Below are 13930 nucleotides of genomic sequence, written 5' to 3' on the forward strand. Positions count from 1 at the left end.
TGAGGGCGGGGTGGGAATTGAAAATTTGCATTATAGTCTTTTTTTTAAAATCTTTTTTTATTGAGAAAATGAGAAAAAAAAAACAAGTTTCCACCTCCTCCCAGCCTCCCATTTCCATCCCCCTCCTCCCACCCTTCTCCCCCTCCTCCCACCCTTCTCCCCCTCCCACCACTCCTTTCCCCCTCCCTCTCCAGTCCAAAGAGCAGTCAGGGTTCCCTGCCCTGTGGTAAGTCCTAGGTCCTCCCCCCTCCGGCCATATCTAGGAAGGTGAACATCCAAACTGGCTAGGCTCCCACAAAGCCAGCACATTACGTAGGATCAAAACCCCTTGCCATTGTCCTTGGCGTCTCATCAGCTCACATTGTTCGCCATGTTCAGAGAGTCCAGTTTTATCCCATGCTTTTTCAGTCACAGTCCAGCTGGCCTTGGTGAGCTCCCAATAGATCAGCTCCACTGTCTCAGTGGGTGGGTGCACCCCTCGTGGTCCCGACTTCTTTGCTCATGTTCTCCCTCCTTTTGCTCCTCATTTGGGACCTTGGGAGCTCAGTCCAGTGCTCCAGTGTGGGTCTCTGTCTCTATCTCCATCCATCACCAGATGAAGGTTCTATGATGATATGCAAGATATTCGTCAGTATTGCTATAGGATACGGTCATTTCAGGTTCCCTATCCCCAGCTGCCCAAGGAATTAACTGGGGACCTCGGCTTGGGCACCTGGGAGCCCCTCTAGGTTCAAGTCTCTTGCCAACCCTAAGGTGGCTCCCTTAACTAAGAATTGTGCTTCCGTGCTCCCCTATCCAACCTTCCTTTATCCCAATCCTCCTTTTTCCCCAAGTTCCCCCCTTCCTCCCCTTCTCCCTTTTCTCTCCCCATCTCCCCTTACCCCCATCCCACCCCACCCCCAAGATCTCAATTTTCTCCCCGGCAACTTTGTCTACTTTCCATAGCCAAGAGGATAACTATATGTTTTTCCTTTGGTTCACCTTCTTACTTAGCTTCTTTAGGATCACCAATTGTAGACTCCGTGACCCTTATTTATGGCTAGAAACCAATTATGAGTGAGTACATCCCATATTCATCTTTTTGGGTCTGGGTTACCTCACTCAGGATAGTGTTTTCTATTTCCATCCATTTGCACGCAAAATTCGAGAAGTCATTGTTTTTTACCGCAGCATAGTACTCTAATGTGTAGATATTCCATACTTTCTTCATCCATTCTTCCATTGAAGGGCATCTAGGTTGTTTCCAGGTTCTGGCTATTACAAATAATACTGCTATGAACATAGTTGAACAAATGCTCTTGTCATATGATAGGGCATCTCTTGGGTATATTCCCAGGAGTGGTATTGCTGGGTCCAGGGATAGGTTGATCCCGAATTTCCTGAGAAACCGAAACACTGATTTCCAAAGTGGTTGCACAAGATTGCATTCCCACCAGCAATGGATGAGGGTACCCCTTCCTCCACAGCCTCTCCAGCAAAGGCTATCATTGGAGTTTTTTATTTTAGTCATTCTGATAGGTGTAAGATGATATCTCAAAGTTGTTTTGATTTGCATTTCCCTCATCACTAAGGAGGTTGAGCATGACCTTAAGTGTCTTTTGGCCATTTGAACTTCCTCTGCTGAGAATTCTCTGTTCAGTTCAGTGCCCCATTTTTTAATTGGGTTAATTAGCATTTTAAAGTCTAGTTTCCTGAGTTCTCTATATATTTTGGAGATCAGACCTTTGTCTGTTGCGGGGTTGGTGAAGATCTTCTCCCAGTCAGTAGGTTGCCTTTTTGTCTTGGTGACAGTGTCCTTTGCTTTACAGAAGCTTCTCAGTTTTAGTAGGTCCCATTTATTCAATGTTGCCCTTAATGTCTGAGCTGTTGGGGTTACACATAGGAAGTGATCTCCTGTGCCCATCTGATGTAGGGTACTTCCCACTTTCTCTTCTATCAGGTTCAGTGTGTTCTGACTGATAGTGAGGTCTTTAATCCATTTGGACTTGAGTTTTGTGCATGGTGATAGATATGGGTCTATATTCATTCTTCTATATGTTGACATCCAGTTATGCCAGCACCATTTGTTGAAGATGCTTTCTTTCTTCCATTGTATACTTTTGGCTATGAACTGAGGTGTTCATAGGTTTGTGGGTTAAAATTCACGTCTTCTATACGATTCCATTGGTCGACTTCTCTGTTTTTATGCCAGTACCACACTGTTTTCATCACTGTAGCTCTGTAATAGAGTTTGAAGTCAGGGATGGTAATGCCTCCAGAAGTTCCTTTATTGTATAGGATTGTTTTGGCTATCCTGGGTTTTTGTTTTTCCATATAAAGTTGATTATTGTCCTCTCAAGATCTGTGAAGAATTTTGATGGGACATTGATGGGGATTGCATTGAATCTATAAATTGCCTTTGGTAGAATTGCCATTTTTACTATGTTGATCCTCCCAATCCAAGAGCAAGGGAGGTCCTTCCATTTTCTGGTATACTCCTCAGTTTCTTTCTTCAATGCCTTAAAGTTCTTGTCAAATAAATCTTTCACTTCCTTGGTTAGAGTTACCCCAAGATATTTTATGCTGTTTGTGGCTATCGTGAAAGGTGAAGCTTCTCTGATTTCCCTCTCTGCTTCCATATCCTTTGTGTATAAGAGGGCGACTGATTTTTTGGAGTTGATCTTGTATCCTGCCACATTACTAAAGGTGTTTATCAGCTGTAAAAGTTCTTTGGTGGAGTTTTGGGGGTTGCTTATGTACACTATCATATCATCTGCAAATAACGAAAGTTTCACTTCTTCCTTTCCAATTCGAATCCCCTTGATCCCCTTATGTTGTCTTATTGCTATTGCTAGAACTTCAAGCACTATATTGAAGAGGTATGGCAAGAGTGGACAGCCTTGTCGTGTTCCTGAGTTTAATGTGATGGCTTTGAGTTTCTCTCCATTTAATTTGATGTTAGCTGTCGGCTTGCTGTATATAGCTTTTATTATATTTAGGTATGACCCTTGTATCCCTAATCTCTCCAATACTTTTATCATAAAGGGATGTTGAATTTTGTCAAATGCTTTTTCAGCGTCTAATGAGATGATCATATGTTTTTTTTCTTTCAGGTTATTTATATGATGGATTACATTGATAGATTTTCGTATGTTGAACCAACCCTGCATCCCTGGGATGGACCCTACTTGATCATAATGGATAATTTTTCGGATGTGTTCTTGGATTCGGTTTGCCAGTATTTTGTTGAGGATTTTTGCATCGATGTTCATGAGTGAGATTGGTCTATAATTCTCTTTCTTGGTTGAGTCTTTGTGTGGTTTGGGTATCAGAGTAACTGTAGCTTCATAAAAGGAATTTGGCAGTGCCTCTTCTGTTTCTATATTGTGAAATACATTAAGGAGTATAGGTATTAGCTCTTCTTGGAAGTTCTGGTAGAATTCCGCATTGAAGCCATCTGGTCCTGGGCTTTTTTGGTAGGGAGGTTTTTGATAACCTCTTCTAATTCTTCGCGACTAACAGGTCTATTTAGCTTGTTCACCTGGTCCTGATTTAACTTTGGTATATGATATTTATCTAAAAAAGTATCCATTTCCTTTACATTTTCCAGTTTTGTGGCATATAGGCTTTTGTAGTAAGATCTAATGATTCTCTGAATTTCCTCTGTGTCTGTGGTTATGTCCCCCTTTTTATTTCTGATCTTATTAATTTGCAAATTCTCTCTCTGCCGTTTGATTAGTTTGGATAGGGGTTTGTCAATCTTGTTGATTTTCTCCAGGAACCAGCTTTTTGTTTCATTGATTCTTTGTATTGTTTTCTGTGTTTCTATTTTGTTGATTTCAGCCCTCAGTTTGATTATTTCCAGTCTTCTACTCCTCCTAGGTGAGTCTGCTTCTTTTTTTTCTAGAGCTTTCAGGTGGGCTGTTAAGTCTCCAATGTGAGCTTTCTCTGTTTTCTTTAAGTGGGCACTTAGTGCTATGAACTTTCCTCTTAGGACTGCTTTCATAGTGTCCCATAAGTTTGAGTATGTTGTTTCTTTATTTTCATTGAATTCCAGGAAGACTTTAATTTCTTTCTTTATTTCTTCCTTAATCCAGGTATGGTTCAGTAGTTGACTGTTCAGTTTCCATGAGTTTGTAGGCTTTCCGGGGGTAGCATTGTTGTTGAATACTAACTTTAATCCATGGTGATCTGATACGACACAGGTGGTTACTAATATTTTTTTGTAACTGTGGATGTTTGCTTTGTTACAGACTATGTGGTCGATTTTCGAGAAGGTTCCATGAGCTGCAGAGAAGAAGGTATATTCTTTCCTTTTTGGGTGGAATGTTCTATAGATGTCTGTTAAGTCCATTTGCTTCATTACCTCCATTAATTCTCTTATTTCTCTGTTAGGTTTCTGTCTGATTGACCTGTCCATTGGTGAGAGAGGAGTGTTGAAGTCTCCTACTATTAGTGTGTGCGGTTTGATGGCTGCCTTGAATTTTAGCAATGTTTCTTTTATGTACGTGGGTGCTTTTATATTAGGGGCATAGATGTTCAGGATTGAGGCTTCATCCTGATGAACTGTTCCTGTTATGAGTATAAAATGCCCCTCTCCATCTCTTCTGATTGATTTAAGTTTGAAGTCAACTTTGTTAGAGATTAGTATGTCCATACCTGCTTGTTTCTTAGGTCCATTTGCTTGATAGGCCTTTTCCCAGCCCTTTACTCTGAGTAGGTGCCTGTCTTTGTGGTTGAGGTGTGTTTCTTGTAAACAGCAGGATGTTGGATCCTGTTTTCGTATCCAATCTCTTAGCCTGTGCCTTTTTATAGGTGAGTTGAGTCCATTGACATTAAATGATATTAATGACCAGTGGTTGTTAACTCTGGTCATTTTTTTTTAGTCGTAGAGTTTGTGTGTTTCCCTTCTTTGATTTGTGTTGGTGAAGGGTCTCTAGATGTCTGAGTTATTGTGGTCATTGTTGGACTCCTTGGTTAGTAATTTTCCTTCAATTACTTTCTGTAAGGCTGGATTTGTGGCTGCATATTGTTTAAATTTGTTTTTATCCTGGAAAATTTTATTTTCTCCATTTATAGTGAACGAAAGCTTGGCTGGGTATAGTAATCTGGGCTTGCATCCATGCTCTCTCAGTTTCTGCAGTACATCTATCCAGGACCTTCTGGCTTTCATGGTTTCCATGGAGAAGTCAGGTGTAAGTCTGATAGGTTTACCTTTATAAGTAATTTGGCATTTTTCCTTTGCAGCTCTTAATATTCTTTCTTTATTCTGTATGCTTTGTGTTTTGATAATTATATGGCGAGGGGATGTTTTTTTTTTTTTTGATCTAGCCTATTCGGTGTTCTGTATGCTTCTTGCACCTTCATAGGTATATCTTTCTTTAGGTTGGGAAAGTTTTCTTCTATAATTTTATTAATTATATTTTCTGGACCATTGAGCTGCACTTCTTCTTTTTTCTTCTACTCCTATTATTCTTAGGTTTGGTCTTTTTATTGTGTCCCATATTTCCTGAATGTTTTGTGATGAGAGTTTGTTGGACTTGCTGTTTTCTTTGATCAGTGTGTTTATTTTCACTATGGTATCTTCAGAATCTGAGAGTCTTTCTTCTATCTCTTGTATTCTGCTGGTTATGCTTGTTTCTGTAGTCTCTATTCATTTACCTAGATGTTCCATGTCCAGCCGGCCCTCTGTTTGTGTTTTCTTCTTTGCCTCCATTTCAGTTTTCAAGTCTTGAACTGTTTCCATTATCTGTTTGATTGTTTTCCCTTGGTTTTCTAGGGTATCAGTCACTGATTTATTCAATTCTTCAAACTTTCTGTTATATTTCTCATCCATTTCTATAAGGGCGTTTTTTACATGCTGTTTAAGGGCGTCAATCACTTTAATGAAGTCAATCTTTTCTACTTCTTCTTGATTAAGGTATCCATGTCCTCCCGTTGTGAGGTCGCTGGTTTCTGGTGGCTTCATGTTGCTGTTCAGCTTGTTGGGTGAATTCTTGCCTTGGCGTCTGCCCATCTCTTCTTCCAAATGTTCCCTTATGGATCTTCTTTTACCGGATCAGGTCTCCTTGCCTACCCAACGCTGGCTCTCCCCAATGTTGGCTCTCCTGGCGCCGGGAGATCAGGCCTCCATGCTGGTTGTGCAGCTCGCAAACAAAGCGCCTACCCTGCTTGGTGCAGGCAGGCCATAGAAACAAAGGAACTCCAGCCCGCTTGGGTGCCCCGAGGACTCGGACCCAGTGTCCAGACAGGCTGGGCTGGGCGATGCCACGCGCCGAAAGAGGGCGGTGGGGCCGAAGTGGGGAGGGCTCTGGACGGAAGCTGGGTGGGCCAGGAAGAAAGAGGCAGCACCCAGGGAGTAGAGGCCCTGCAGAGAACCCAAGAAGGACAGGGGGCCAAGGAACCCCCGAGCTCCCCGTCCCAGGCTGGCGCCGGGGGCCAGAAACTCACCCCAACGCTGGGTCTCCTGGCGCCGAGAGATCAGGTCTCCATGCTGCTTGCATTATAGTCTTACAAGGTGAGGAAGATAAGTACATAGTCCTAAAGACAAGTTTTGTAGTATTTGATAGAAAGGACTCATATTTAATTTCTTACAAGTCCTTCTTCTTATTTTCTCTTCAAACCGATTAAGAAGTCAGGCCTCCTTTTTGTCTTGTCTTGGAGCAAGAAAAATTCAATAGTGAGAACCTCAATAAATGAGTCAGGCCTCTACTCCAAATAATTAATTATTCTATCGCGTTGGGATGGTTTTAGGTGAACACAGCTTCTGGGGGTGGTTTCTCGGACAGGAGATTGATTGACCTGGACTCATTGGAATGTTAGCTCTGTACCCAGACTAGAGCTCCTATTCTCGTGATCAAGAAGAGCTTTCAAAGAATACTCTTTACTTGTCCCCAGCATGAAGTGTTCATCTGGAGGGAGGTGTGAGTAAGCAGCTCCCTCAAATTCTAACAATGTAGAAAACCTCAATCTGCTAAGCACAATTCTAAAGAACCAAATAAGCTTCATTGAGATTAAACTTGGCACAAGCATGGATGCCAGCACCACCTCAAAGGATGCAAAGCTTGCTTATCACCTTCTTGGATGAAATTGCTTCGTATTTTTGTGCATACAAATCTTGACACGATGCCCCTCAACACTGCATTTTAGATGAAGCTGAGAGAAAAGGCTACATCTAGAAGAACGTAAGCACACATATAACAGTGAAAGAGACTACTTATATCCAGAATCAGAGAAAATATTAGGAAATGGGAGAGCAAAAGAAGAATAAGACAGTCAGTTCTCATTTTTTTAGTATATGTTTCTTGCTTAATATTTCATTTCTCATTCTTTTTTTTTCATTTCTCATTCTTAAGAGTAAGGAATCTTCAATGTGTTTTTGTAAACCAACATTTGGCACTACTTCACACTTTTATATTCTCCTCCTCCTCTTCCTCCTTCCACTCCTCTTCCTCCTCCTCTCCCCTCCCCCTTATTTTTGTCACAGGAACCAGGAGAACTAAAGAAATCTGGGACCTTGGATCAAGAAAAAGGGACTTTCTTCAGATAAGCTTTCAGCAGGAAGTGGTTGGTTTTATGGTAGATGGAAGGTTATGGAAAATGAAAAAAAATGTATTTAAGAAAAAAGTTTGCAGAGATAATCTCTGGGTATCTGGCAGAACTAAAAGCAAGACTGATCAAAACATGCTTAAGAATATATTTTGAGAACTGGGCAGTGGTGTTGCATGCCTTTAATCCTAGCACTCTGGAGGCAGAAGAAGGCAGATCTCCAAATTTGAGGCCAATCTGGTCTACAGAGTGAGTTCCAGGACAGCCAGGGCTATACTTAGAAATCTAAAAACCAAAAGCAAAGCAACGGAAAATAACATATGTATTGAGCCAAGTGTGGTGGCACATACATTTAAACCCAGTACTTGGGAGGCAAAGGAAAGCAGATTTCTGAGTTCAAGGACAGCCTGGTCTACATATTTCCAGGCTAGTCAGGGCTATACAGTGAGACTGTGTCTTAAAAACAAAACAGCAAAGTAGAAGACAATATATATCAAATAGAAGAGCTAAGTGATTCATGTCTTTTAAAGTTAGAATTTAGGGACTGGAGAGATGACTCAGCAATTAAAAATAATAATTTCTGCTCTTGCAAAGGACCTGGGTTTTGATACTGTAGCTCTAGTTTCAGGGAATCTAATGTCATCTATATACATACAAGCAAAACTCCCATACACATAAAATAAAAGCAAAATCGTAAAAAATATAAATTTAGAGTTTATATAATGTATCAATATACTATATTACATTTTGTTTACAGTACAAATTTTTAGTAAAAATCTTCCCAGGCACAGTTTCCTAAAAGAAAACAAACTTTAAAAATTCACCTTAGTCCTTCTTCCTCGGCGCTACCTGCGAGGTGGCTGCCATCTCCTTTGTGGCATCATGGCTGCCCTCCGGCCTCTGGTGAAGCCCAAGATCGTCAAAAAGAGGACCAAAAAGTTCATCCGGCACCAGTCAGACCGATATGTCAAGATTAAGCGAAACTGGCGGAAACCCAGAGGTATTGACAACAGGGTGCGGAGAAGATTCAAGGGCCAGATCCTGATGCCCAACATTGGTTATGGGAGCAACAAGAAAACCAAGCACATGCTGCCTAGCGGCTTCCGGAAGTTTCTAGTCCACAACGTCAAGGAGCTGGAGGTGCTGCTGATGTGCAACAAGTCTTACTGTGCTGAGATTGCTCACAATGTTTCCTCCAAGAACCGAAAAGCCATCGTGGAAAGAGCAGCGCAGCTGGCCATCAGAGTCACCAATCCCAACGCCAGGCTGCGCAGCGAAGAGAATGAGTAAATGGCTTGCGTGCACGTTTTATTTGTGTTTAAATAAAACCACAAAAACTGCAAAAAAAAATTCACCTTATGAAGAATATGGTATTTACCTCTTGAGGTGACTAATTTGATCATAAACCCAAAGCAAAATAATAAAATTAATCATTAATACTTAACAAAGTATTTGGTAGATAATCAAACCCTGGTCTGAATATTTTAATAGGCTATCTCATTTTGCCCCACAACTAACACATGTACAAGGTGGGTGAACCTTATCAATATTTATAATATCTGAACAGTAGGCATATACATATAAGCATACATGAGCAGACATATATGCAGAAGTACATTGTGTGTGTGTGTGTGTGTGTGTGTGTGTGTGTGTTAGCAAGTGTGCATAGCATCATCTTTGACTCGATTACCTTTCTGGAAAGTTATCAACCTATTCAGCATTATTTTTTTATAAACTGACAGTCAAGCAATGGGCATGGATGGCTAATTCTCAAACTATAAAATCAAAGCAAGTTTGAAATGCACCTTTTGTAGACGGTGGATAACTAGTTGTGGGAGAAGAAGGATATTGGTTAGGACAGAAAGATGAGAGATACAAAGTGGATGAAGAGAGAGATGTTAGGAATATTTCCTAATGCGAGCTCTCTGCCAATGCAAAAATCCCAATCAAGCCAAATCACAACAAGGTGAATTAAAGGAGGTCCAGGTTTAATGGGATTTCTCTGCTCTTGGGTGGCCCCTAAGGGGAACCAGGAAGCTGCCAACATGACCACCTGGGGGAAAGAGGGAAGACCAGGAAGGGACTCTCCAGGGAGCAGTTTAAACAGACTAGGGGAGTGGTCAAGGTTTGGCAGGCTGCCTTGTCCCTCCACCAGGGGAGGGATCAAGGTTTGGCAGGCTGCCTTGTCCCTCCTCAGAGGGAGGGGCCAAGGCTTGGCTGGCCTCCCTGATACTCCTCCAGGGAGGGGTCAAGGTTTGGTGGGCACAGGGGTGGGGCCTCCAAAGATGGAGGCCAGAGACTGGGACATATCTTCCAGACTGTTTGTATAAGGGGTGACAGGAAGCTGAGGTGATATTGTGACTAACATTTAGGCTCTCTTTAGAAAGACTCAAGTCTGGCTACTTCCTGTGGGCATGAAATGATGTGGGGAAGGGGAGAGCTGTTGGTGGGTCCATGGTCAGCGAGAGGTGTGGCTGGAAAGGCATCCTGTGTACTGTCATCCTGGAGGTGCCAGGCATCTGTTCCTTGGGGGAGGTGAGAAGGCAGGTGTCATGTGAGGTCCTGTCCATTGATGTTCGAGAGACCTAGAAGTTAGCTAAGGATATCTCAACCCAGTAAAGGTACTGGGCAAGCTGGTATCACTAAGAAAGAATGATAGAAAGCTAAGGATATCTCAACCCAGTAAAGGTACTGGGCAAGCTGGTATCACTAAGAAAGAATGATAGAAAACTTGTCCTACAAGAATGTAGGACAGTGGCAAAGTTTTAATTAGGGAGGAACAGGCCCCCTCTACCCCCATAACTGAAATTGGTGAGGGGAACGTAAGGCCCGAGTGAGATGTTAGAACAGAATAGGTAGCTCCCATGTCCAAAATAAAAGTAATGAACTTAGGTGCTACCTGCAGCTTTACCCTAGGCTCAGATAGGGATACAGGATACACCAAGTCTGGGCAGTGTCAATCCTCTGCAGGGCTGAGAAGTTCAAAGGCTGACACAGTTTCACTTGCCCATGTTGGTAAGGCCAGACCTCCATGGTGTGGCATAGAGGACAAGACTGCATGGGGGCATTGTGGTTTCCAGTGTCCAGGTTGCTGGCAGAAAGGACTTGGCCTCTTAGGAGGTTTATTGTAATATCATGTCATGTGGCCATTTTGGCCACACTTGGAACAGCTTGCCTGTGAGGTTGACTTAGGCTGGGCTCCATCAGGGTAGAGCCTTGTGGTTGGCTTCCCTTGTCCTCCTTCCTGTAGCCTTCGGGCAGTTGCTAAGGCCTGAGCTTGAATGGCTGGATTTTTAAAATTAACTACTTTTTTTTTCTGAAGCCATTCCCATACTCTGAATGAGGCAACGAACTATAATGTTTCACCTCTGTAATGAAACTCCTTACTATAAGCAGAAGGATTAGTAGAAAAGGAACCTAGGCACTTTTCTATCTGAGAGAGATCTGGAAGAGAAAAGGGAACATGGACTTTCATAATGCCAGCGACTCCCACCACCTCCCGGAGATGGCAGAGAAGGGCGGAGCTGTGGTGGGATCTGGTATGGGAGGAGACTGGGGAGGGTTGGAAGGGGCTAGCCCAGTGTATAGAGGGGGTACAAAGGGTGGGGAGATGTGGTAGAAGTGGGAGGGGAAGGTGGGAATGGTGGAAGTTGACCTTGAACTTCTGGATTAGAAAGGAGGGCGTGGGCAAGGACAGGGAAAGAGAGGGATGTGGAGAATGTTGCTCCACAGGAGGGGGTGGGTAGTGTGGGTTTGAGGGAGTGGGTGAGGGGCCAGTGCCTCTGGCTGCATGGTCCAGCTAGAATTGTGGAGGTCCTGGGAATTTGAAGGCGTCGCAGTCCTAGCGACCAAGACTGGTGCTGCAAGACACTGGCTACTGAGGGAAGGGCAAGAGCGCAGAGCCCCAAAAACATGGACATATGTAAGCTCTGCCCATTTGTCCCTATGGTGACAAAAATTTTCTAGGTCCCAGAGGATGGTAAGCTTTAAGAGGCATCCCAGGGGCAGCAGCAGATCTGCCTCTGAACTGCAAGTGCCCATTTTAAAGTCTATGCCCAACTGCATGGCCTAAGTCTATTACAGCGTGTCTGCCAAAGTAGCTCTTAGGCCTAAGCGGGGTCGTGAAAATTGAATGCTAAGCATCCCTAAAACAAATAAAATTCACCTCAGGTAGGCCCGGCCTAGCTGCTGAGACTCTTGGAGTGGGCTGCATCTTAAACAAGAGTCTGATAATCGACAAAAGTAAATATGAATAGGTCCCCCAAAACCCTATAGCATATACAAGAAAAAGGGACTCACCAAGACACAGCTGCTATAGTCTGGGAGCAGGTTTTAGCCTGGCATGGACAGCTCAGATTGTGGACTATGGTGCTTTCGACGTGTGGCAAGGCCATCCTATCTTGGTGGGACCTCCAAATATTAGGAATATTTCCTAATGCGAGCTCTCCGCCGATGCAAAAATCCCAGTCAAGCCAAATCACAACAAGCCGAACTAAAGGAGGTCCAGGTTTAACGGGATTTCTGTGCTCTCAGGTGCCCCTGTGGGATCTGGGAAGCTGCCAACATGACTACTCAGGGAAAAGAGGGAAGACCATGAAGGGACTTACAAGAGAGGTGAAGAAGGGGTGTGTATTCTCTTATTACTCAAATAGGGGCTACATTTTATGAAAACAGGAGAATATATTGCAGTGTAAAGAAACATGCTCATCTACTTACCTCATCTGCATAGATTTACCCAGGTCATATATAACTAGCCTCATCTTGAGACATTAAGGAAAAAGCAATGGGCATAAAGGCTTGTGATGGTTTATATTGATTCTCAACTTGTCAGCATCTAGAATCATTTAGGAGCCTTATTTCTTGGCATATTTATGAAGAAATTTCTAGATTGGGATAACTGAAGTGGATGAACCACCCTAATAGTGGACATCATGTGGGTTCTTTAAAAAAAGTTATTTGCGCACCAACATTCATCAAGCTCTCATTCTTGATTATAGATACCATGTGACCAGCTGCCTTCCAGCTCCAGTTTGCATGGTCTCTCCACCACTATGGACTGCTCTCTGGATCTCCTGGCCAAAAGAAACCCTCCCTTCTTTCCTTCCTTCCTTCCTTCCTTCCTTCCTTCCTTCCTTCCTTCCTTCCTTCCTTTCTTCCTTTCTTCCCTCCTTCCTTCCTTTTGTTGGGTATTTTGTTACAGAAATAAAAAAGTAACAAATACAGTGGTGGAAGCAGATTTGATACTCTGTGCTCTTATTTTTATGTGGCCCTTCTACTAGTAAACAATGCTTAACACACACCTGACATGTTGCTGCATAAATACATGGGGTATGTAAAAATGATAGCCACAAATATATTTAAAGAAGGTGATTATACATTTTTCTCCTTTTTTCTTATTTTTCTTTTCTTTTTTTCAAAAGTAAACAAACCATACCAATTTTACATACCAATCCCAGTTCTCCCTCCCTCCCCTGCCATTCCTTCCACCTATTCACACAGCATGCCCATCCACTCCTCAGAGAGGGTAAGGCACATTACTTTGGGGAAGGTCCAAGGCCTGCCTTACTATATCTAGGCTGAGAAAGCTATCCATCCACAGAAAATGGGTTCCCAATAAGACAGTACAAGCAGTAGAGATAAATCCTGGTGCCACTGCAGTCTGCCTGAGACATACAACTATACAGCTGTCACGCACATTCAGAGGCTTCTCCAGCCAGCCAGCAGGCAAGTTTCCTGCAGGTAGGCTGCTGCAATACCACCATCCCATCAATCCCACTCTGCCCCCAAACTCTCCTACTCCCTGTCCCCTGCAACCTCAAAGGAACTCTGAAACACAGGCTACAAATTCACGAAGAGGATGAAAAGACCAGATACCATTACTCTCTAGGCCCTCCATACGAGGGCAAAACTCTGGGCCCCTCCCACACCTGCCTCAGCTCCTCTACCCATCCAGCAGGCAAACTTCCTGTAGGTAGGCTGCTCCAAAACCCCTATCTTGTATTTGGTTTTATATGTTTCTTTCCACTTTGGAGACCCAGCTAAGGAACTCAGAAATAGGAGATCAGCACCCAGGAGGTATGTCATACTCCACTAGATGGCACTCTCTGTCATACATATGAAACTGCAGTTGGCACCTAGGTATTCAGGAAGATATTAGGAGAATTATAGTAAACCTATCTCACCCTCTCAGCCCCGTCACACACAATTTAAGTAGCAGTTTCATTGTCCAGGCTGAGATTCTATTAGTTCAAATTTGTCCCAATACTCTTGTTCAATTTTTTCATATCTTAGCTCTGAGCAGAACTGCCACCTCTAGAGAAAGTATTTCTCCACCCCCCAAATAGGGCCTAGTGGGGAGCTCTCTTTGTGTGTTTAAGTACAGCTCTAGTCACTGTGAGTGGAA

General features: G+C 43.0%; 1 protein-coding gene and 1 long non-coding RNA gene across 2 annotated transcripts in view; both read left to right on the top strand.

The window, feature by feature from the left end:
* Positions 1 to 12700, top strand: part of LOC142841828 (uncharacterized) — a 68932-nt gene extending 56232 nt beyond the window's left edge. Inside the window, exon 3 of the long non-coding RNA XR_012909104.1 lies at positions 12525 to 12700. This is a non-coding gene — a long non-coding RNA (uncharacterized LOC142841828). The remainder of the gene's footprint in view (positions 1 to 12524) is intronic.
* On the top strand, positions 8388 to 8871 carry LOC142840566 (large ribosomal subunit protein eL32). Its single transcript, XM_075957052.1, has one exon. The coding sequence runs from the start codon at positions 8410 to 8412 to the stop codon at positions 8815 to 8817; it is 408 nt and encodes a 135-aa protein (XP_075813167.1). The 5' UTR covers positions 8388 to 8409; the 3' UTR covers positions 8818 to 8871.
* Positions 12701 to 13930: the final 1230 nt, after the last annotated feature.

Source organism: Microtus pennsylvanicus, chromosome X, assembly GCF_037038515.1.
Source record: "Microtus pennsylvanicus isolate mMicPen1 chromosome X, mMicPen1.hap1, whole genome shotgun sequence".
NCBI classification, from domain to species: domain Eukaryota; kingdom Metazoa; phylum Chordata; class Mammalia; order Rodentia; family Cricetidae; genus Microtus; species Microtus pennsylvanicus.